Genomic DNA, 25,468 nt, shown 5'->3' on the forward strand with positions numbered 1-25,468 from the left:
GTTTACAGGAAAATAACAGGCATGTTGCAGGTTTTTAAAACTCAGAGAGGAAAAGGCCAAATGGCGACAGGCGCCCTGATCCCTCCTTACTAGGCAGAGGGCGTGGGAGGATGGAGGGTCCTCCTCTGGCCTAGTAGCAGGGGCGACTCAGGTCCTTCCTGCTCGTGTCGTCTGCCACCAAGTCCTGTTTCTGGTCTGATGCCACACACCGCCCTGAACCACCAACACGTGTGCCTTTACCAACGCACAAATCCTGCCACCACAGCATCAACAGCCTACTTCGAGTCTCACTTGTCTTGCTGGGACAGAGTTATCTCGGTCTCCTACAGGTCTGGGGAGAATAAAACCAGGATTCATAAAAACGGCCCTCAGACATCTTCACCTGCGCAGCGAGAGTGAAACGAACTCGCCGTGCTGGACAGAAGTCCTCACAAGTCGTCTGTCTGATCCAGCTTCATGTCAAAACTGTATTAATTTCACCCCAACGTGAAAACCACTAAGGACAGTGAGGAATATTTGGGAAACGGCCCCTCTCAGACATTAAATTTCAAAGCAGCATTCATGAGATATCAGAAGATCTCGGCGTAGGGAGGAACTTCAGCCACAAACAGACCCGTCAGCAGCCTGCCCGCTCTCCCTCTCTCTCCAAGGCGGACGCAAAGCATCCAAATCGGAATCAGAACAGACTGGGAATCTCCCGTCCTGCGCTCTGCACACCCCGGGGCTTCCTGCCCCCCCAGGAGGCTACCTGTTGGAGAGGGGGCTCCGTGGGCCAAGGGCCGAGGTCCCCGTGACCAGAGTAGCTTCACTTTTATGTTTCACGGACTGAGCTCTGAGTAAACGTTCAGCGGGCTAAGAAGAGGTTTTGAATGATCTGCCCACCCGCCTTGTGCTTCGTCGACAGGGAAGGGGCCCAGGGACCAAAGGAGCCTGAGCAAGGTCCTAGCACAGGGCCCTGGCCGAGCGCAGAGCAGGCTGCCGAGCTCGCCCCCTCTCTGTCCGGCCAAACCTCCCACGCTACGTGCTTGGTCCTCCTGCCGCGGAAACGTGGGCACCTCTCAGTCCTGGGAGGGATGGGGCCCAGCGCCAGCCCGGGGACGCCTATGCCGCCCAACGCTCAGTTTCTAAAGGGAACGCAGGCCGGGACCACAGAGGAAGAAACCCCAGGACTTTCCGCAGCAGCAATGAGATCACAGGCCCTCCAGCACTGAGAGGCGTCCCGGCACCTGAGCGCCCGCCTCAAGCCTGGAACCACCCCCCCCCACCCCAATTCGACAGTCGCAGATCCGACTTACTGCCAAGGAGCTTCAAGTCTCAGACAGGTGCAAGGCTTTCACAACTGCATCGTTTTTTAACTTATTTAAAACCATCCACTGGCAGCCTGAAGACCACTTCCCCAGGAACTGGGCGGCAAACCCTTGCCCTCAGAATTATGTAACAGTGTCCTAGCGTGAGAGCCCCCAGTGGACGCCTCCCCCGTCGGACGGGAAACACCGTATCTTCAAATCAATCCCCAACGACGAGCAGAGTCTGTGCGGAGCTCTAGAAAGAGCAGCTGCTCGTATAGCAGAAGCACCTCCCGGGGTCAACAGGGTACCTGGTGTGACAGGAGGGGGTCTCCCGGGGTACTGGGAGCTTAGTCATTGTTCTGACGAGTTATCAAGTGGCCAAATACTGGGACAGCAAAACGGGAACTACCTGGGCCACCAGAAATATCCTGGGAAGTCCAAGATTGCATCTTCAATGGCGGATTCTATCTTCTAATCTCAGCACAGTCAACTCTCAAGAGACCAGAACCCAATCTGCTCTTGTCATCAGCAACCCTCTTAAGAGCATGAGTGGCACACAGGGAGCCAGCCGGAACGGATGGGGGCGTGCAGTTCCGACCCGAGAACAGCTGTCTGCTCGCTCCAGACTCAGCACTTTGAAGTCCACCTTCCCGGGAGGGAGACGCCCCCGCGCCCGGCACGAACAGCCCTGGGGCCAGGCTCGGGGAAGGGCCACTCACCTGCTGAGCGGCCTTGTCGGCGAGCAGCGCGAATTCAACGGACAGGCCCTTCAGCGCCTGCTTGAGGAAGCTCCATGCGCTACTGTTGAGGGTGGCCCAGGAGGGCAGCGGGGTCGTGTCAGACCCTAGAGCACTGAGGGAGAAGGAGACACTCGAGGCCTCGAAGCTGCAGGGCAGTCCCGCCCAGCCCCGCCCTCTGCCTGCACGCCACGTCATCCCAGGGCCACCTGCACACGTCTCCCCAGCGAGACCCTCGCCACTCAGAGTGGTCCATGGGGAAGCTGGGAGGCTGACAGAAAGGCAGGGTCCGTGCCCCCCCACCCCCCCAGACCTGCTCAACCAACTCTTCAACAAGACCCCCGGCGACATGTGTGCAGGGGCAGGTCTGGGGGGGCGGTTCCAGAGGCGGCTGAGGGGCAGAGCCCTGGCCCAAGGAAGGTCCTGCCCCCGGGCTGGAGGAGGCATCCGCAGCCCACGGCGCCCTTTACCAAGTCAGACGCACCTTCTTTAAAGTCTAATCTCAACAACGGGCAAAATACCCTGAGGAACTGGCAAGCACTCACGTGTTTGGGAATTCACATTTCTCTGCCTAAATTCTCCACCTTTTTTCTTCGAAATATGCTCTCCCACTTCCCCCACCCTCTCCTTCCCCTTTTGGAGTGAACCGGGTCAGAAGGAGGGTTATCAAGGTAAATGCACCTCCTCCTCCAAGTCTGCCACCGAAATCTACAAAACCCCCGGCACCCACCCCCGGCAGAGCCTGACAGGGTCACCTGCCTCAGCTCCTTCCCGAATATGAGCAGGTCAGCAGCGTTGTCGATGGCCCGCGACGCGATGCGCTCAGCCCGGTCGCGCAGCTTGTAAAAGCTGTTGTAGATGTTGCGGATGAGCTCCCGGCTGATGGCGAACTGCGTCTGGATGTCGGCCGGGAGGAAGTCCTGGCAGGGCAAGCAGAGAGGGGCCGTGGACTACCAGACGGGAGACGCCTTTCAGAAGGGGTGGCCGACAGGAGATGAAGCAACTCCATCCGACGCAGCCGCCCAGTGAGCCCAGACTCCCAAGCCCGGGTCACGCAGAGGCCAGCTGTGGCCCACTCCTCTTCCCCAGCGCCTGCAGGGGACCGCCCTCCCCGTCTAATCACGGTACACCACCAGCGCTAAGGCTCCCGGGAGGTTCTGTCTCTAATGTCCACTGAAATTGGATCAAACTGGAGGTCGTGTCAAGAAACACTCAAACGATAATCTTCAAGCCCAAAATGATGAATGTAAAGTGCTGATTCTCCACGTGAGGAGAAGGCCTCCCGTACTCCTTGTTCCCAAGAACAGCTTTCTATCAGCTCTAACATTAACTACCTATTAATATTAGAAAACAGAGGGGCTGGCCCCGTGGCCGAGTGGTTAAGTTCGCGCGCTCCGCTGCAGGCGGCCCAGTGTTTCGTTGGTTCTGATCCTGGGTGCGGACATGGCACTGCTCATCAAACCACGCTGAGGCAGCGTCCCACACGCCACAACTAGAAGGACCCACAACGAAGAATTTACAACTGTGTACCGGGGGCTTTGGGGAGAAAAAGGAAAAAAAATAAAAAAATCTTTAAAAAAAATTAGAAAGCAGAAAGCTTAGGGAATAAAATGAAGCTAAAAGAGTCTGCATTTTTGTAGAGAAGCAGTTAAAGAAAGAAAAAAAAACTACGAAATAGCTACCTTCCTCTTTCTTAGAAAAAGAGCAGATTAACTAAATTCTAAAACAAACCAGTGCAGGGCCAGCCCCGGTGGCCTAGTAGCAAGTTAGGCGTGGTCTGCTTCAAGGGCCCACATACTCAAAAACAGAGGAAGAATGACACAGGTGTCAGCTCAGGGCAAATCTTCCTCAGCGGGGGAAAAAAAAACAAACCAATGCAACAATCAATCCTGTGCAATCTGAAAAGCTGGGGACCGAGCGTATGTCCACCTGCATCGCACACACCTCGGGACACGGTGCAAGAGCCTGGCGGGCCCTGGGTCAGACAGTGCCCAGTCCATCCAGGCTCTGCTTCTTAGAAGGATGGGACCTCGGCAAACGGCAGCCTCTCCGAGCCTGTTTCCTCCCCTGTGACAAGGGTGTGACACCCACTATGTTTCAGAGCAGCTGAAGGGACGGTTGAATGAGAAAAACAGGCCATGCATCTCAGCATGATCGCTGGCACACGGTGGAGGCAAATAAGCATTAGCACTTGTTAAAACTGCCATCGCTCCGGCTCAGAGAAGTCACCACCAAAGTGAGGAAAATACCTTGGCTCGAGTAGCCAGCTTGCAATTCATGAACTCATCTCCCACCAGCTGTGCCGACTCCTTTAACTTGTTCTGCACGTCCTGCAAGAGGAAACAGACACAAGCTCACCCTCGATGGCCGCCCAGGAGGCGGTGAGCCCAGGGAAGTCGCTAAAAGGCGGTCCTTCCCCAAGAGAAACATTTGCACTGTTGCCCTTATGTAAGTATTCCCAAACCTCTTCACTGTCTCCTCTGTGGTTTTTTTTCCATCGACCTTCAACCTTAGGTGGTCCTCCAAGGACAGGGGAGCCTGACTTGGTAAGAGGACTGCAAAGCCAGCAGCTCTGGAGCAGAGGTCTCCCTCCAGAAAACACTCACTCCGCCCACAGACCAGTCACTAGATCCCCAGAGCCGGAAGCTGAGGTCTCCTCCTTCCTGTGAGTCGACTCAAGGACCGGGCCCCCAGAACCCCGGGAGAGCTGACGGGCGACCGTCAGGGCCCAAGCCCTGGCACCGAAGCCTGCCTTCCAAAAACAGGCCCCCAGCAAAGCCATGCCATACGATAAGGCGCACCAAGGCCAGGGGACACACGGGCAGAGATGCTCACGTGCAGCCATGTGTGGACGGGTGGAGGAATTCTAAAATGCAGCCATGCTTTAATAATCATCTGTCCCAGTTTTCTCATTTTACCAAAAGAGAAAATGGAGTCAGGAGTTTCCGGGGACACCCCATCTGTGTAAAGGCAGAGGTCAGCAGAGCTAACACCCCCAGAGCAGGGGCAGCGTGGGCTCTGTGCCCGACCACACCCTCCTGCCTCCCCTTGCTGTGTCCTGAGCCGAGTGCAGCTCCCTTGTCCGACCACATTCCTCTTCTGGCACTAAAGACCCCTGTTCTAAAGGAACCTGTCCACCCCGGGGGTTCAAAAGACCCCTGCTCCCAGCTCAAGGGCAGAAGGTCATAGCAAGCATTCACTGAAGTCTGGCATGGCTCCGCCATGAGGGACAGTGACAATGGGTACCCCGGGGCATCACGGAGAGAAAACCCCCAGCCTTCCCTGGGGGTCAGAGGCCCCTTCTGCCACTAGGAAGCGAGACACGGAGGCAGCTGGCACTGTCCCCACCTCGGCTGCTCGAGTCCCGCATCTTTCCGCAGCAGCAATGAGGGCAGGTGCTCAGCCCCCAAGTCCCTGCTCAAGAAGGGCTCCCTCCAACAGCAGAGATGGGGACACACGCCCTCCACCGGCAAGCGTCCTCGTTGGAGCCCGCCCTCCCTGCCACCGTGAGAAGGCCCCTCGGGCAAACCTCTCCTCCCACGGGAAGGAAGAGCGGAGGCCGGGGGCCAGGCGGCCTGCCAGGCAGTCTTCCTCCTCGGCCGGCGACAAGGGCTCTGCCTCGGCGTCCTGACCCATCGAGGCTGCGCAGCAGCAGGGCGGAGAGGAAACTGCCGCTCTGCTTTCTAGCTGGGGTCGCTGGACGCGCAGAGATGACTTCCAGAACGCAGCCTCCCCTATGCGGCTGGGGCGGAGGCTCGGCTCCTCCTCTGCTCCTTAGTCCACATGGCCGTTATTTTAAGTAAACACTTATGTGCATCTGGAGTCTCCAGCACGGCCGTACACCCTCAAACCATACAGCCTCCTGTGTACCAGGCTCAAGTCCCCCAGAGACCGCCCCGAGAGCCCAGCACCTCCACGTGGACGCCCCGAATCCTGCAAAGTCAAAGCCAGGGACGCCTCTAAAGTCACACTCAACCCGCTATGTGGGAAGGAAATAAATCCTGTCTACGGCGGTCAGGTGTGCAGCAGAGTCCGTCAGGGCGCCCAGTCGGGGGAAATGAGGCCAGGGGAGAGCAAGAGCACAAAAGCAACCTTAAGAATGAATCAAGAGCACAGGAACAGCAGGACCCGCCATGCGAACCACGTGCGCACAGCCCCAAATGTACTCACAGGACCGCTGAAGGACAGGAACAACTTGAGGACCACGTCCTCGGAGAAGGGGGGGTGCCGGGCCACTAGGTTGATGAAGCGCTTCAGTGCCCGCCTCCGGGCCTCGATGAACTCCCTGTCAGCTGAAGACAGGACACGGCGTCACCAAGCAGGGCCCGGGCATGACCCTCTCCCGGGGTGACCGCACTCTCTGGCTCAGCTCACACCCAGGGTCGTCAGAGCGTCTCAGGAGAGGAGCCCGGAGCGTGCCACACAGCCAGCGAGGGGCCTGGACAGGGAGTCACAGAGCCCCCGCCCCCCGCCCTGCCCCCCACAAACACTCAGGCGCAGAAAAACCACAGGTCCCCTTCATCTCAATCAGTGGTATCAGACCTCCCCACTTCGATCATCTAAATTAAAGACGTCTCCTATAATCCCTTCTGGAACTTCTCTCTATGAACAAGTGGGTTTTACTACACTCGTGCATTAATTCAACCCCGTTTCCCTGTGGACATCACTTGTAACTCTGTAATGGATCCAATCATTACTTGCTTTCATTCAGGTTACACCTTTTCTCTTCAGGGGAAAAAAAAGTAAAAGTGGAAATTGATGAATTAAGGGGACTTAAATCTGACCACAAATAGAAGTAGTATTTAAAATATTTTTAAGACCCTGAAAAGTACAGCAGGATGAGGTTCCCTCCCCACTCAAGGCCACAGCAACCCTTCCAGAAGGCCGTGCTTTCTTTCACACCCGCTGAACCACAGCACCATGCCTCCGGGTGCGTGTTTCCAGGGCCCTGACAGTAACTGCGCTGAATGGCCTGGGAAGCATGGTGAGCCCTCCCCTGACTCCCAACGCACTTGTGCTCTCACTCTCACCACCCTTGGCATCCTCCCCCTCCCTCCGGGGCAGAGGGACGGGGCAGGGAGGGGGGAGGAAAACAACATCATCAGATGCTGAGCTGGTCCCGGACCAGGGGGAGGCAAGAGTGCTGATGTGCAACGTTAAGAGATGTGAGAATGCTGAAAACTGGCCCACTGTATTAAACCTCAAGCTATCTCCCCATTCGAGCACAGTTACTGTAGGATCACTGGGAAAATGGCAGAAAACCAACCAGTCAGCTTTGGGCACTCGCCTTCTCATGGAGTTTTATTCAGAATTTGAGAAAAGGGCTGTGGGAGGATCGGTGAGACCCCAGAGAAGGCACCGCCATCCCCCTGCGCTCTGGAACTGGGAGATACAGGCCAGTCCAAGGGGCCTGAGCTACCTGTGACCTCTCACCTGGCCCCAGGTAACTGCAGGTGACGCAATGAAAATGAGGCAGCTGCTTCTGTGCTGTCTTTTTTTATCTCCTTTAAGATGCAGATGAGATCGCCTATCTTACATTTACTCTGCTCTCCTCCAGGGGACCAGCTAGTACTGTGGTGGGACCCGCTGCTTAGTTCGCACCACTGTGCACGAGCGGGCAAAACCCACAGCGCTCCTGGCCCCCCACCCAGGAGCCCTGGCACGTCCTGGCCACTGCCCTCTGGAAGGAGAATTGGGGTCCGCACGCTCTCCCGTGCACAGCAGGGCACCTCCCTACGTGTCAGTCACCGAGCAGAAGGCTCATGTAGGCCAAGGGTACCAGGTGACGTCCCCCTCCGCAGGCCAGACCTGGGGCCTCAGCCGCAGGCAGCAGCGACCCGAGAGTACCGAGAGGCTGGTGCTGCACTGCAGCCCTACCGCCATCCCAGCCTGCGCGGCAGACGGCCCCCCCCCACCGGGAGCAGAGAGTGGCGTCCATCACCCAGCCAGGCCTCGGTGCCCCTCTGCCGCAAACCGGCTTTACCTCCCAGCATCCTCTTGGGCGGCAGGGCAGGCACCATGCGGTAGGGGAACTTGTGCAGCAGCATCTCGTGGAAGACGACGAAGTCGTTGTACCGTCTGTACACGGAGGACTGGAAGCGCTGCAAGGACAGGGCCGCGCTCAGATCCCACATCGGACACACGCCTCGCTATTTCCCTTAACTTCTCTCCCTGCCACGAAACAGAACCCACAGAGATAACGCGACTGAACTCCTCACCTCTTCTCAGCAGACCTTGACCAGGAGAAATGCCGTGCTTCCTTAACATTCGGTAACACGGCCGCTAAGCGCTGCGTAGCTCTAATTTCGTTTTTAACTATTCTTCCGATCTTCTGAAAGACCGATTTCCGCTGCTAAGCTGGGCATCCATCCCACCCTCAAAAGGTAGCACGGAAGGAGGAGGCATCCTTTACTCCATCTTAGGGGATGTCCTCCGCGTGCACCTTCCAGTAACGCCGACACGCGGCCCGCTGCCTCCTGACACAGGCCCAGCAGTCCACAAGCAGAGCGAACGCTGGACAGGGAGACGGACACAGAGCAGACACAGGACTCAACCAGACTGCCCACCAATGCCACCCTGTACCCCACGGTGACAAACCTGCAGCCTCCACCAGGTCAGCATCCTACTCAGGAGCACCCTCACCTGGGTCCAGATGAGAGTCACACAAGAAATGCGCATGGACGCTCCCCTTGAAGTTCAATGCGCTACACGGATTACTAATGAGATCGCTGAGGGGAAGAAGCCGACCTGAGACGGCTACTTATGTGTGGTTCCAACCCTACGACACCCTGGAAAAGGGACAACTATGACACCGTAAAAGATCAGGGCTTGTGGGAGGGAGGGATGAGCAGCCAACACAGGGGGTCTGTAGGGCAGTGAAACTGCTCTGTGTGAGACCATAATGGTGACACACGTCACTGTACATTTGTCCAAACCCATGGACCATGCAACACCAAGAGGGAGCCCAGCGGAGACCGTGGCCTTCCAGTGATTCTAACGTGTCCACGTGGGCTCCTCGGTCCTGACAAATGCACCATCGGGTGCGCGGTGCTGACAGTGGGGGAGGCTGTGCCTGCGTAGGGGTAGGCAGCACGTGGGAAGCCTCAGTTCCTTTGCTCAGTGTTGCTGAGAACCTGAAACTACTCCCCAAAAAAAGTCTATAGAAGAGTTAAATGCGCTATATGAAGAAAAGCTATGAAGTCAGACGTGTCCACCTCTCTTCTAGGTGACCCTAGGCTTCACGCCACGTTTGTACTTCCTCCAGACTCCAGCAAGGACGGTGAGCAGGGTGCACACCCAGAGAACACCCATGGCCCAGAAGGCTTGCCCCACTGTGCGAACCTTCACAGGCTGAACCCTTCACACACATTTCAGGAGGTAACCAGGCAAAATTACCTCCTTATAAAAACGCTCACTATGAGGCAATCACTTTACTTAAGAAACAAGCAGTGTAACCAGATGGAAAACAAGGCCGGCTGCTGGTGCGCTGGAAGAGCAGCTTCTCTAATGCTCGGAGCCACCTGACTCCGGGATGAGGCCCCAGAAGGCGAGGTGGTGCCTCCAGCACCATGGCTGGTTCTCACCACCGCCGAAAGCAGCCGACAAGGCCGAGACCCACGGCGGGGACAGACAGCCACGCCGTCCTTGCAACAACCCCAGGAAGGGCCTCCCCTCGCTGACCTCTGCCTTCCTCCCTTGGGAGCGGCACTGACAAGTGTCGCAGGCTTTTGTCACTGCGGCTTTAAAACACAATGAAACAACTACCCTGTGATTCCGGAGTCTCACAGGACACAGCCAACAGCCTGATGGGGGACCGCCCATGAACTCTTGACCTGGGGTGACAACTAGGAGACTTTTCCAACCACAGCCCTGGCCGTGAGCACGTAACCAGAACGGCTCCCACACTGGCAGGGGCCCCCACTCCGACCTGGAGAAGCCCCCACAAACACAGCCCAGGGATGTTCTTGGTTCATCAATTACTTAATCCCCAGGATAAAGAATAAAAACTCCCATCAAAGTTTATTCTAACTGAACCAAGATACAGAAAGATGATGGACAAAAGGACAGAAAGGTCAATGCTGCTGATGCCACAGGGCTCTACGCGGGCACGGGCCGACCCTGCACCAGGCATCTGGCATCTGATCACCTCGGGCATCGGGGTGCCCCTAACAGGGAAGAGCATTATTAAAGGGGATTCAGAGTCCATTATTCTATGGGATCCACATTCCAATCCTCGGGGATATCCCGATATTGCGAAACCACCCCCTGGCTGGCCCGTGTCCGGGGTTTGCACTCTGCAGACCACCTGTGTGAGCTCCCCGGGCAGCAGCGTCCCAGAGCACAGGGCTGGAGAGGGCGGGCTGCACCAAGGGCAGGGCTGAGCAGAGCAAGACGCAGGGACGCACACACTGTGGAAAGCCTGCTGGGCAGCGTGGCTCCCCGCCATCCAGTTCGGGGTCCTACCTTTGAGCCGGGCACACTGACTGTCTGTCTCCCTCCGGCCCTTCTCCCCTCATACCACTGCTGCCCCAGACCGGCCCCTCTCCCGGACAGCGCGCCCAGTACCTGGCTGGAAACCTCATACTCCACGTGCTTCAGGAAAAGACCCTTCTTCTCGGGAATGAGCTCCACCTGCACGGTGTCCCTGGCCAGCAGCTCCTGCAGGGTGTGAGACAGCAGCAGCGGGTTCCCCTGAGGCATCTGCATTCGGCTGGGGTCTGGGTCCCTGCGCTCGCAGACCTGAGGCACAGGCAAGTCTGGAGGAGAGAAGGCCAACGCCCAATGAAAACGGCTGCTCCGAAAGTGCAGGCTCCCACCGGCTCTCCTCCCTCCGCTTGGTGCGGGCTCAGCACGTGGACTCTGGCCACGTCCCCAGCCAAAGCCCAGGCTCGCCAGGTCACACTTATTCATTCAGACTGCGGAGCTGATGCCCGGGGCACGTCCTGCTCACACCAATCACCACGCCAGAGGCGTCCACCTGCCTGTGAATCAGCACACCCACGTTTCTAGGACCAGTCAAATCAGCTTTCAACTTGGGGAAAGAAAGAGAAGTGAACTGTTCATAATCTATGTGCAAAAAAGAGTCCTCCTTTTCTCTAGAGTCCAGAAAAGAGATTAAAACAAAAGAAACTGGCCATCTTATTGTGCACATGTCCTGGCGTTTCTAGAATTAACGCATATCGTTTCCACAGGCCAAAGCAATCACTCTAATTGGTAAAAAAAAAAAAAAAAAAAAAACCTATGTGCTTACTTAGAGCTAGGAATCCTGACCATACAAATGAAAGAATTAAGGCCTAAAACTTCAGCTTCCTTGTAGATAAGAGTCACCCACGTATCATTCACGGAGCAGCAAAGACAGAGAGATTTTAAGCCTAACAACCTGCAAACAAAGAAATCACATTAGACAGTCATTTGGTTTTGAGTACTGAGTTTTAGAACCTCAGAGAGAAAAAAGAAGTTCTTTACAGACAAAAAAAAATAATAAGGTTGGGGCCGACCCCATGACCTAGTGGTTAAGTGTAGCGCACTCTGCTTTGGCAGCCCAGGGTCGCAGGTTCCAATCCTGGGTGAGAACCTACAGCACTCGTCAGCCATGTTGTGGCAGCGACCCACACACACAGTAGAGGAAGAGCGGCACGGATGTTAGCTCAGGGACAATCTTCCCCAGCAAAAAAAATAAATAAATAAAAATAAAGTTAAAGTATCCTACAGGGGAAAAAAGGTCTTCTTTCAATTAACATTGCTATAAATAAGGACAACAAACTGCACGTTTCTTTTCTCTATTTTCCAAATTTTCCACAATCTGGTTGGATCACTTTTTATGATTTATTCCTTAAAGTAATTCTTCGAGGCAAGATTTTGGTCTACATTCTAAGACAAAATTAATGACTAGATTATTTTCACCTGTGAAATTACTCAGCATTTTAGGATTTAAAATGTAGCTGCCTTTAACTGACCTGAAAGCTTAAGAAAGAAAATAAACTAAAGCCTTAACATTTATTTGGAAATCCCCAAGGACCTCATAAAAACTACACCCAAAAACTAAGTATTATGCGCTCGAGAGCAGCGAGCTCCCAGGTAAAGGCACCGGGCCCGGGTCACACAGGTCACGGGGTGCAGGAAGGAAACACTAGCCATCCTAGTTGTATTTTCTCTCTCCGCCTTTCTACTTTATACTCTTGTGGCATTATTACAACGTACCTAATGCAGTAGTAGGGCAGCACGTGTGCATGAGTGTGCGTATGTGTGTGCATGTGCGTGAATGTGTGTATAGGAGTACATGTGTATATGGGGGGTATTGTGTATAAGTGTGTGAGTGTATGAGGATATATGTTCATGAGTGTGTACATATGTGTCTGAGTATTTGTATATATGAGGGGTGTGTATAAGTGTGCATATGTGTGTATGTGTGAATCTGTGTGTATGTGTGCACGTGCATGAGTGTGTCCATATGTGTCTGACTGTATATGAGTGTGTGTGTCAGAGGGGGTGTGTATGTGCATATGTGTGCAAGTGTGTGTGTGTCTTAGGAGTCCCCAATACCTTAATGGCCAAAAAGTGCATGGAGACCACAGCTCTGAAGGGTACCATTCTCCCAAGTCATCCCAAGAACCCAGCCCCTTTCCGTGTAGAAATCTTCTGATGGCCCTGAAACTGTGTTGCAATCTCCTTAGGGACCACATGTATCCTCAGTGAGCCCCGGCGTCTCTTAAACACACTCCAGGGAATACAGTGATGAATGAGACCGAGCACTGAGCTCGCTCATTCATCCATCCACTCCGCAAACAGCTCCTGAGCGTCCACCCCTGCCAGGCACATCCAAAAATATCCGAGCTCTGGGAGGATGGGAATCGGCCGTGATAACTTTACCGGCACCCTGGGAGCCAGAGGAGGAGGCCAGGACACAGCCCCAGCACGCCACCTCCAAGAGGGCAGGCTACCCGGCTCCACTCTCAGACACGTGCCGGCTGCTTGGGAGTCCAGCCAAGGGAGGGGCTCAAGGAGCATTCGCTGAAGGAATGTTTACTGACACTTACTGTATTTTCAGGAGTGAAAAACAGAGCATCTCTGGGGAAAAGCAAAGTCTTATTTAACTAGACCACAGAATATGCGGAAAAACAGGAAATACTAAAGCTAAAAAGGTAACAGGGGAAAAAGACTTTTACCAGAGAAAATATTTGCAAATTGTATATATGGTAAGGGACTTGATCTGGAAAATATAAAGAACTCTTACAACTCGGTAAAAAGAGACAAACCAATTTAAAAATGGGCTAAGGATTTGCATAGACATTTTTCCAAAGACACACAAATGGCCAGTAAGCACATGACAAGATGCTCAGCATCATTACCGGTCATGGAAATGCAAATCACAGCCACAGTAAGACACTGCTCGCTATGCAGGCTCTGATTTAAAAAAGAAAAAAGAGACTCTAAGGAGCATTGGTGCGGATATGGAAAACGCTCACATATGCTGGTAGGTGTGTCAGTGGTGCAGCTGCTTTCAAAAACGATCTGGCAGTTTCTCAGAATGTTAGAAGTAGTTACTGGATGACCCAGCAATTCTACTCCTCGGTATATATGCGAGAGAAATGAAAACGCACATCCACACAAAGACCTGTACAAACGTCCACAGCAATGTTATTTATGAGCCAAAGAGCAGAAGAACCCAAATGTGCATCATCTGATGAATGGATAGATAAAGTGGTCCATCCATACAATGGAGTATTATTCAGCCATAAAAGGGAATGAGGCAGGCCGGCCCCGTGGCACAGTGGTTAAGTTTGCACATTCCACTACGGCGGCCCAGAATTTGCTAGTCTGGATCCCGGGTGCGGACCTACACACTGCTCGTCAAGCCATGTTGTGGCAGGTGTCCCACATAAAATAGAGGATGGGCACGGATATCAGCTCAGGGCCAGTCTTCCTCAGCAAAAAGAGGAGGATCGGCAGCAGATGTTAGCTCAGGGCAATCTTCCTCAACAACAACAACAAAAGGAATGAAGCACAGATTCATGCTACAACACAGATGAACCTTGAAAACATGATGCTGAGCAAAAGAGGCCAGTCATAAAAGACCAGGTGTGGGATGAGCCCATCTACATGAAACATCCAGAAGAGGCAAACTCATAGAAACAGAAAGGAGATCAGCGCTTGCCTAGGGCTGGGAGGGAATGGGGAGTGACTGCTGAAGAATAAGGGGTTTCTTTGGGAGGTGATAAAGTGCTCCAAAATTGATTATGGTGATGGCTGCACAACTCTGTAAATATACTAAAAACCATCATATTTTACACTGTAAATGAGTGACTTGTGTGGTATGTAAATGATACCTTTATAAACCCTTTAAACATAAAAGGTAGGTGACATCAGTAAGAATGGCAGAGTGAGGACACCAAAAATCCTCTCCTCCACAAAACAATGACAACGCTGGCAAAAGTCATCAGAATCAGCTTTTTCAGAACCTAGAAACAGACTAAAGGTTTGTGGCACCCCAGGGTACATATATTGATGTAATAATAAGTTAAAATGAGGTCATACTGGGGTAGGGCGGGCCCTTGATCCAATGTGACTGGAGTTCTTACAAGAAGAGGAGAAGACCACAGGAAGACACAGACACATGGGGAGGCCACCTGACAGCAGAGGCAGAGACTGAAGAGCTGCAGGTGCAAACCAGACGCATGGAGGACTGACAGCCCCTGCCAGAAGCCGGAAGAGGCAGGAAGGATCCTCCGCTGCAGGTCTCAGAGGGAGCTGCCACCTGGATTTCAGACTTCTGGCCCCAGAACCGTGAGGCAATAAGTTTATGCTGTTTTAAGCCCCGCAATTTGTGGTTCTTTGTTACAGCAACCACAAGAAACTCATTCAAGAGACTTTACAGAATTAGTCCAGAAAAGTCATTAAACAAACAGCAAACACACAATGACAAACAGCAACAACACTCTGGTGGACTGGGGGGGGAAACTTATTTCCAGAGTTGCCACATTATATTGTTTAAATTGTACAGTTTTCAACAAAAGTTTATAAGACATGCAAAGAAACAAGGAAGTGTAGCCAAAGACAGGAGGAGAAAACAATCAACGGAAGTGTCCTTGAGGAAGCCCAGAATTGAACTTATCAGACAAAGACCTTAAAGCAGCTATTTTCAATACGTTCAAAGAACGGAAGGGAACCATCTCTCATAGCTAAGGAAACGCATGAGGAGAATGAGGGAGTATCTCACCATCAGGGAGTGTCAATAAACAGACAGAAACTACGAAAAAGAACCAGATAAACTCTGGAGTTGAAAAGTTCAATATCTGAGATGAAAAACTCAACAGCAGATATGAGTGAGCGGGAGGGGAAATCAGCAAACTTGAAGACAGGCCAACTGAGGTTTTTCAGTCTGAGGGACAGAAAGAAAAAAAGAATGAAGAAAGACAAACAGATCCCCAGACACCTGTGGGACACCACCAAGCACAGCAACGTAATCCTAATGAGAGTCCACAAGGAGAAAGGGTTAGAAAGAATATTTGAACAAATAACGCCCAAAATTTTCCCAAATTTGATTTAAATAATCTAAGACCTCAAAAAACTCTAACGAGGATAATCTCAAAGAGATTCCCACTTAGACACCTCATAATTCAACTGTTCAAACCATACAAAGACAAAGAGAAAAATCGTGAAAGCACCAGGAGAGAAGCGACATGTCGGGTACAAAGGATCCTCCATGGGATTAACAGCTGACTTCTCATCAGAAACCAGAGAGGCCACGAGGCAGAAGGATCACATATTGAAAGTGCCAAAAGTCAAAACGGTCAATTAAGAGTTCGACATCCAGCAAAACTATCCTTCGAAAATGAAGGAGAAATTAAGACAGTCCCAGGTTCCCCAAAACTGAAAGAATTCCTCGCTAGCAGAGCTTCCCTACAAGAAATGAATCCACGTGAAGAAATAAAGAGCACCAGGAGACTACATTAGCAAATATAAAAGACAGCATAACTGTACTTTTTTTTAAGATTTTATTTTTCCCTTTTTTCTCCCCAAAGCCCCCTAGTACATAGTTGTATATTCTTCGTTGTGGGTCCTTCTAGTTGTGGCATGTGGGACGCTGCCTCAGTGTGGTTTGATTAGCAGTGCCATGTCCGTGCCCAGGATTTGAGCCAACGAAACACTGGGCCGCCTGCAGCAGAGTGCGCGAACTTAACTGCTCGGCCACGGGGCCAGCCCCTGCATAACTGTACTTTTTATTTTTAACTTATTTTTCTAGCTGATCTCAAAGACACCTGTGTAAAGTAATAATTATGAATCTGTTTTGATGGGCGTACAATTTATACCAACGTAATTTGTATGAGGATAGCGCAGAAGAGGGAGAAAGAATGGAGCCAGACAGGTATAGGAGCGAAGTTTCTATATACCACGGAAACTGAGCTGGTGTAAAGCCTCGCTAGACCATTAGAAATGTTCATTGTAACTCACATGGCAATCACTATGAAAATAACAAAAAAAATACAGGAATTGAAACACCAAGGGAATTTAAATGGTACACTAGAAAATACCTATTTAATGGGAAGATAGAAGAAAAATAAAAGTTCTGGGGGAAAGATCATTGGGGAGCACCACAAGGGTTCTATTAAAACTTTTAAATAAGATAAAGTTTTCTCTAGTAAGCATGTACTGATTTTTATGATTTTCCTGATGATTAAAATGACAGAATGGAAACTCAGTGATAATCACGAGAAGATCCCATGCTGCAGAAGAATTTGAACTCTGATCACTGGAGAATTTAAAAGACAGAACCCAAAAGGCACATTTTAAATCAAAGACACTATTCTCACTCTCGATCAGTCTCAACCACCTTGAGAATAACCCCCCTGGAGAAGTTTCAATCCTAAGAAAGTTACGATTCCAAAGATCCATTTACTAAACTAAGACAGCCATATTTTCAAAAGAAAAAATTTAAGAAGGAGAAAAGATCACTTAAGTTGATGGACTTGTCACGTGATGTGTCGGACCACGTGTGATGGACCACACACTGTGGAAAGGCAGAAATGCCAGGAGGAAGATTCTGGTTTGAGAGTAAATGTCAAGTTCACTGAGAAGACTTTAACACTCTCATCAAATGGACACCCTCTTAAACCAACTGAAGTGGCCCCACGAGCTCGGTGCCTGGAAGATGCACTGCACACTAACAGCCCCACAAAGATAAACAGATGAGACAAGAGGCCGGCCAGGCCCCGGACTGAAAAGCTGCGGACAAAGGACGGGTTTTGACCTCAGATAGCTGTGGGTTCAAATCCAGTCTCTGTCACTTTCCAGCTCTGTGGCCTGAAGAGTGACTCTGAGCTTACTGCTGATAGTCAGTAAAATGGGGTCAGGATGCCAGCCCCGGGGCCCGGCCATCACGTCTGCACCATCAAGACCGCAACAACCCCGCCTAGGCCTCTCCAACAGCCTTCTCTCCCGGCTCCAACCCTCCTGGCACAAAACTGCTCAAGTTCACCTGGAGTTGGAAGCGCTGGCCTTGAAATGCCACTCACTGTCCGTGAGACACTGGGCAAGGAAGCAGCTCTCGGAGCCGCAGGCAAGACGCCTGGGGCTAACAGCGCCTTGCCCAAAAGGCCACCGTGGGAACTGGATGAGACAGCAGGGCTGAAAGTAACCAGCAACTAGAAAACATTCAGGAAATCCTCTCTCCAGCCTTCCAGATCTATTACCTTCCAATCCAAAAAGATTCTGGAAATCCACTAAGACTTAGAACATACTCCCCATGAGACTATGCGTTCGGGCCGTCTGCTGCAGGCGGCGCACAGATCAAGGGCTGACGTGCGACAGGGAACAGCCTCACGCTCTGCTCCTCTTTGGATGTCTCGCTACCCTGACAGAGACGCCGCTGGCTCCCGGGCGACTGTAAGACGGGCCTGACGGGCGTCACCGAAACCAGCACACCGAGGGGAGCTGCGTCACTTCCAGGCCAGCCACCAACGCACCGTGTGACCCCAAGCAAAGGACTGCGCCTCTCTGTAGCACGCGAAGGGCGACAGCCAACGGGCAGCGTTTAGTGTCCCTCCAGCTCCAAGATTCTGTGACTCCCCAAGCTGGTTGTCCACAAGTCAAAAGTAATGAACGTCACCCAGCCATACGAAGGAATACCACATGGATGGATAAGTGACGACGTGATGCTGAGCGAAATAAGCCGGACACAAAAGGACAAACCCTGTATGATTCCACTTGTATGAGGTATCTACAACAGGCAAATTCATAGAGACAGAAGCAGAATGGTGGGGGCCGGGGCTGGGGGAGGGAGAAGGGGCGTGAGCGTTTAACGAGGAAGTTTCAGTTTAGGAAGATGAGAAAGTTCTGGAGGTGGATGGTGGTGACCGTTGCACAACAATGTGAATGTACTTACTGCTCCTGAAACGTACACCAAAAAATGTTTAAAATTTTACATCTTGTATATTTTACAATTTAACAAACCCACAGGGGCCAGCCCAGTGGCGTAGTGGTTAAATTCACGTGCTCCACTTCGGTGGCCCAGGGTTCAGAGGTTGGGATCTGGGTGTGTACCTACACACCGCTCATCAAGCCATGCTGTGGTGGCATCCCACACACAAAAGAGAGGAAGATTGGCATGGATGTTAGCTCTGGGACAGTCTTCCTCAAGCAAAAAGAGGAAGGTTAGCAACAGATGTTAGCTCAGGGCCAATCTTCCTCACCGAAAAAAAGAAAGAAAATTTGTTAAAAAACCACCCACAGATTGTTGGGCCCCAACCCCAGAGTCCAGGGTGAGGCCTAAGAATCTGAATTTCTAACAAGGTGCTGCTGCTGGTCCAGGGGCCACAGTCCGAGAACGACTGTCACAGGGCAAGCAGAGGGAAGGAATTCAGCGCCATGCACAGATCCTTGCCCCAAGATTTGGGAAAGAGCGGGTGGTCCGAAATGCTGCCATCTTGCTTGTATTTACTCATCAGATGGGAGAATGGACTTTTCCACCGAAATAATGTGAAATGGGGTCCGCCGGTGTCCTCAATTCTCAATATGAATGTTCCTTCTCAGGCTCCTGAAACTGTTCCTCCCTTTGATTAAAAGCTTTTCTAGGCTACTCTGTTGATTCCAAAATTAACAAATTTTTCTCAGGAAATGGAAGCAGAAATTTTCTCCTCCTTATCACGGCCTTGGCCCCAGAAATAAGAATTCAGCAGCTCCGTGGCCAGGGAACGTCAGGGATCCCCCCCAAACGTCAGCAAGCAGAGCGGCCTCTATCTGCGGGGGACACTCCCTAAAAGGACTTCGTCCCCTGTCAGATCTTGGATCAGCCCTCACTCGGGAGCTCAAACAGGAATTTTTCATGGCCTCAACTTCATTAACCGTAAGGTTTATTTTTCTTTTAATAACTGGTTTTACGTAACATGACAGTATTTTGAAATAAAGAAAATCCCTTTAACCTGGCACACTGTACACACCCATATTCAGCTGGCGGGTTACTCCCCGCTCGTATAGGGTTATCGCATGACACAGAAACGATTCTTCAACTAGCAAGCCTGTTTCCATGTGTCTACATGACCACATTCCTCTTTCACATTTTCTGTAAGAGCAAAAACCTCCTAAATTCCTAGCCGCCCAAATACTCACTATGAAGGCTGTTTTTCTTCCGTTCACCCTTTCCCCTTATATGCCCTTTAAATACACTGACATCTGTTCCAGTGTGAAATATTCCAAACACACATGAAAATGCAGGAAGCATCAGCACCCACGTATCGCTGAGATGTCACTGAAGGTGACATTATGCCATATTTTTTCTGAAAAAAACTTTAATAAAATCTGACAGATGTATACCATCCTCCCCTCTTTCCTGTTCCAAAGTAGCCACTGTCCCAGAGTTGACGGCTGTCACTTCCGGGCAGGTCTTTGCACTTTTCCCAAATAAATGTCCACAAAGTATATAGAAATCTTATACTGAATGATACATAATAAATGCGTATAATTATTTTCTTTTCCCGTTGGCTTTTTAAACTTTTTATATTGAAACAGAACATGTGTACAGAAAAGTACACATCTCAAAACTGAACAGGTCGGTGAATTCGCACACGAGTGTAACAACAGCCTAGAGACAGGGGGATGCGAGCTAAGGAGCTCCCCACAGCCCCCAAGTTCCCTGTCGGTCACTTCCTCCCCAAGGGAGACGGCTGCCTTCTAACACCGCAGGTTATTTTGGCCTGTTTCTAAGTTATGTAAGTGGACTCAGACCGTGAGTTCCCCGTGTCTGATTCCTTCCACCGAACATGATGTGCGCGATCCACCCGCATCACTGCATGAAACTGCAGACGGTCCATTTCCACCGCCCTGGGTTCCCCTGTGGATCAGGCCACATCAGGCTACCCATTCTGTGGCTGCTGGGCGTCAGCATCGTCTCCACTGTCTTCCCATGCTGCTACAGACACGCCAGCACAGGCCTTTTGGTGGACACATGTACGCCTTTCTGTTGGACACATTCCAGGAGTGAAATTGCTGGATCCCAGGATTTCATACATTCAGCTCAGTAAATATTTCCAGTTTTCCAAAGTGAGCAAGCCAACTTACACTCCCATCGGGAGGAGTGCCAGCTGCCTCCCACACTGGCCAGCACAGTATTTTCTGTCTTTCCCTCACCATTCTGGTGGGCCTCCGCCTCTTTAACATAACTGCAGTAAATTCACCGTTTTATATCTTGAAAGATTTTTCCTCTTACGTTATAACCACTGTTCCCTATTTCTAGGAAGTTATTCAGACTGTTACCTGTACTGATTGCACAATATCTTGGGCACGGAACTAACAACTATTTAGTCTTTCTCATGTGAACTGTCATGTGCTAGTATAAACAGCATGAAGGATATCCTCATTAACAAAATATTTTGCTAAGAATTCCACAGTTTTTCCTGCTCATGGACACTACCTTGAGCAGCTTTCATACATCCATATGGACGATAAACACCACAGCACTAACAGACACACACTGAGTCCGACCTTCCTCAGAACCCCTCCTTGGAGACTGAGCGTGGTCACCTTGGGAACCTGTGGATGTATCCTAGTGGCATTAAAAACAGAAAACTAAAATTTCAGCTTCCTGAGGATCTGAACAGCAATTGTTTGCTAAGGAGAACAGATCTTTTTTTTTTATTGAGGTCATAATAGTTTATAACATTGTGCCATTTCAGTTGTACACCATTATTTGTCAGTCATGATATAAATGTGCCCTTTCACCCCTTATGCCCACCCCCCAAACCCCTCCCCTCCGGTAACCTCTAATCTGTTCTCTTTGTCCATGTGTGTGTTTATCTTCCACATGAGTGAAATCATGCAGTGTTTGTCTTTCTGTCTGGCCTATTTTGCTTAACATAATACCCTCAAGGTCCATCCATGTTGTTGTAAATGGGACGATTTTGTCTTTTTTTATGGCTGAATAGTATTCCACTGTATATATACCACATCATCTTTATCCAATCGTCAGTTGATGGGCACTTGGGTTGCTTCCACATCTTGGCTGTTGTGAATAGTGCTGCCATGAACACAGGGGTGCATGAGTTTCTCTGAATTGTCAATTTCAAGTTCTTTGGATAAATACCCAGCAGTGGGATAACTGGGTCGTATGGTATTTCTATTTTCAATTCTTTGAGAAATCTTCACACTGTTTTCCATAGTAGATTTCCCAGTTTGCATTCCCACCAGCAGTATGTGAGGGTTCCCTTTTCTCCACATCCTCTCCAACAGCTGTTAGTTTTTGTCTTGGTGATTATAGCCGTTCTAATGGGTGTGAGGTGATATCTCATTGTAGTTTTGATCTGCATTTCCCTGATGATTAGGGATGCTGAACATCTTTTCATGTGCCTCTTGGTTGTCTGTTTATCTTCTTTGGAAAAATGTCTGTTCATATCCTCTGCACATTTTTTGACCAGGTTGTCGTTGAGTTGTGTGAGTTCTTTACATATTTTGGAGATTAACCCCTTGTCAGATCTATGATTTGCAAATATTTTCTAAGGAGAACAGATCTTAAGGCAAGGTTTCCTCAAATCCACCGCTACCCCCAAAAATGTCCTTTTAGCCTTCTTCAGCCAGCAGGCACCCCTGCCTTCCTGTCCCCTTCACTCATCTCTCTTTAGCCTCACCGGCCACCTCGCTGCTCCCTGAGCATAGCACGCACCTGCTGGCCTCAGAGCCTTCGCGCTCTTGTCTCTTCTGCCTGGGATGCTCCTTCCCCAGACACGCGCCAGACCAACTCCTTCCCCTCCTTCCAACCTTGGCGCAAACATCCCTCTGAATGACATTTACTCAGTGACAACTGCAACCTGCGTCCCCACCACCCCCCTCCACACTCTGACGTATACCATTTACTTATTACGTCTACTGAATACTGGCCGTCTCCACTACCGGAACGCGAACTCCAGGATGGCAGGCTTTCTTGTTAATTTTGTTCACAATTACTATCCCGAGGACCAGGAACAGTGCCCAGAACAAAGGAATAAACATTTGTTGACCGAACAAAAGGAATCTAATTCACACGGCCAGGAAGCCACATAAATTACTCAGCGCCTGGTCTGCTTCCAAGGTGGGTAGCAACCTCACGCCCTCCCCGCACTGACAGACCTCATTAAGGTCTCGCCGGTGACAGGAACCGTGCCTCAGTGAGCTACAGCGAGAAGCTGAAGCCGCTAACGCAGAGGACAGCTGTCAACAGATACCACCACAGCGAGCCCTGAGCAGCGACATCCTCAGGCTGGCAGTGTGTTCCCACCTCCGCTGCGGCCTCTCTGCCAATTTTCAGCTATATCCATTTCTCCCCAAAATACATGGCAAAACGCCGATTACAGAAAGCTGTAATGCAGCATATGGATAACCAACCTACACGGCAAGAGAAGAAAGTTTTTCATCTTCCTGCCATAAAGTGATTTTACATTGAAGCAAGGTAGACATAAACAATCTCTTAGGTCCCTCCAAGCCCACGGCTACTTATTAGCTGAGAATTTCTCACCTGAATCGTCTCCAGCCTCCAGAGCTTGGTTCAAAGACCACTTCAACAGCCAACGGTTTCCTGAGCCCCGGGGAGAGTCGGTTCTCCTTCCTGCTTTCATGGCTGGCCTGGGTCTCCTCGTGCAGCTGCCCTCCGTCTGCCTCATCTGCGGTTTCTCCCACACCAGGACATACACCCCTCGGGGAGCTTCGACTTCCCAATACTGCCCAGCACAGGGGAGGCACGGAGCACCTGGACGACTGGGGTTCCACATGCAAGAGAGTAACACTGGACCCCTTCCTCATACCATCCACAAAAACCAACTCTAAGTGGATCACAGACCTAAATGTTAGAGCTAAAACCACAAAACTCAGTAGAAAATATGGAAGTAAATCTTCCTACCTTGGGTTAGGCAAAACCTTCTTATAATGACACCAACAATTAACACAAACAAAAAAAGAACAAAATAAATCAACTGGACTTCATCAAAATTAAAACCTGTCGTGCTTCAAAAGGCACCATCAAGAAAGTGAAAAGACACAGGGCCGGCCCAGTGGCGCAGCGGTTAAGTTCGCACATTCCACTTCTCGGTGGCCCAGGGTTCGCCGGTTCGGATCCCGGGTGTGGACATGGCACCGCTTGGCAAAAGCCATGCTGTGGTAGGTGTGCCACATATAAAATAGAGGAAGATGGGCATGGATGTTAGCTCAGGGCCAGTCTTCCTCAGCAAAAAGAGGAAGACTGGCAGTAGTTAGTTCAGGGCTAATCTTCCTCAAAAAAAAAAAAAAGAAAGTGAAAAGACAGCCCACAGAATGGGAGAAAATATTTGTAAATCATGTATCTGATGAGTGACTTGTGTCTAGAATATATAAAGAATTCTTACAGCTCAAGTTTTTTTTAAAAGGACAAATTACTTAATTGTAAAGATGGGCAAAGGATTCGAATAGATATTTCTCCAAAGAAGATGTACGAAAGGCCAAGAAGCACATAAAAGGATGCCCAACCACAATGAAATGCCACTTCACACCCACTAGGATGGTTATCATCAAAAAGGCGATAACAAGGGTTGGGGAGGACGTGGAGAAACTGGAACCCTCATACTTTGCTGGAAAAAAGTCTGGCCGCTCCTCAAAAGGTTAAACATAGGTTACGACATGACCCAACAAGTCCACTCCTAGTCATATACCCAAGAGAAGTGAAAACCTACGTCCACACAAAAACTCGTTCACTACCGTTCACAGCAGCAGGATTCCCAAGAGCCAGAGCGTGCACGCGGCCCAAGGCCCATCAGCTGATGAGCGGGTCAGTAAAACGCGCATGACCCACACAACGGGACACTATTCAGCAATAAAAAGAAATGAGTACAGATCCACGCCACAACATGGACGAACCTTGAAAACATTATGCAAAGTGAAAGACGCCAGACACAAAAGACCACATCTAAATGGTTCTATTTATACGAAATTCTCAGAATAGGCAAATCTACAGACACAGAAAGATCAGTGGTTGCCCAGGCTGGGGGAGAGGGGCATGGGGGAACGGGGAGGGACTACTCATGGGTGCAGAGGTTCTTTCAGGGGGATGAGAATGTTCTAGAATTAACTGTGGTGAAGGCTGCACAACTCCGTGAATACGCTAAAAAGCCCTGAATTGTACACATGAAATGGGTGAAGTATACGGTATGTGAATTATATCTCAATAAAGCTGTCTTTTAAGTTTCCTGAGTTCCCTCTCTTCTTCTTCCTGTGAATACACACTCATCACTTTTCTAGCCCAGAGCTGCACGTGGGACGCAGACGGCTTGCCATCTTGAACGAACGCATCAACAAGGGAAGGGACCATCTACCTCTGAAGCCTCTGGTTGTTTCAGGCACAGGACAGAAAGTCTAGCTGCCACAGAAACTTCGAGTGGCCGTGCTCAGGACCTAGGAGCCTCCCCGGGCTGTGCGTGTGGCTCTGAAGCTGCAAGTCAGGAGAGCTGGACGCAGCCACGAATTCTAAGGAACAAGTCAAGTTCCCCTTAATAAGGTGCTTCCCCCACCCCCACTGTCTTACCCTTCCCACGAATTCAAAAGCAGGAATCAAGATGGTTATCTGGACAGCTGGGTGCAATACCAACCACCAGTAACAGAAGAGCCGTGACCAGTGAAACTTCTCTGGGACTGGAACCTCCCTGGAAGACCATCTCTAAGGAGGGGCTGTGATCCCATTTCACGGATGCAAAAAGGAGGCCCAGCTGGCAGTGCAGCCCGCCCGAGGTCACAGAGCTAGCAAGGTGACTTGTGGGGCCAGCACTCAAACCAGGGTACCAATGACACCAAATCCTGTGTTCCCTTGTGTGCTGACTCATGCAGCCCCACTGGACACCCAAAACACGGGAGAGGAGCAGCGGCAGGCACACCCCAGGCCTGGGGCCGGAGGGCAGCGGCCTCAACACAAATCCCGGACCCCTCCGTGACCGTGAGTAAGCAGCTCGACCCACGGCA

At 50.8% G+C, this 25,468-nt stretch overlaps 1 protein-coding gene across 3 annotated transcripts in view; it reads right to left on the reverse strand.

Annotated features, from left to right (window-relative positions):
- Window positions 1–25,468, reverse strand: part of SNX8 (sorting nexin 8) — a 42,810-nt gene that overhangs the window by 8,725 nt on the left and 8,617 nt on the right. For 2 of the 3 annotated variants that reach the window (XM_046667276.1, XM_046667277.1), the window contains exons 2-7: window positions 10,592–10,782; window positions 8,010–8,127; window positions 6,197–6,318; window positions 4,276–4,356; window positions 2,786–2,946; window positions 2,009–2,141 (exon numbers count right to left, since the gene is read on the reverse strand). In XM_046667276.1, the coding sequence (XP_046523232.1) occupies window positions 2,009–2,141; window positions 2,786–2,946; window positions 4,276–4,356; window positions 6,197–6,318; window positions 8,010–8,127; window positions 10,592–10,782 (806 nt within the window). Of the gene's footprint in view, window positions 1–2,008; window positions 2,142–2,785; window positions 2,947–4,275; window positions 4,357–6,196; window positions 6,319–8,009; window positions 8,128–10,591; window positions 10,783–23,003; window positions 23,209–25,468 lie in introns of those variants that run through there. The other variant, XM_046667275.1, reaches the window with a different exon arrangement.

Source organism: Equus quagga, chromosome 7 (assembly GCF_021613505.1).
Source record: "Equus quagga isolate Etosha38 chromosome 7, UCLA_HA_Equagga_1.0, whole genome shotgun sequence".
NCBI classification, from domain to species: Eukaryota; Metazoa; Chordata; class Mammalia; order Perissodactyla; family Equidae; genus Equus; species Equus quagga.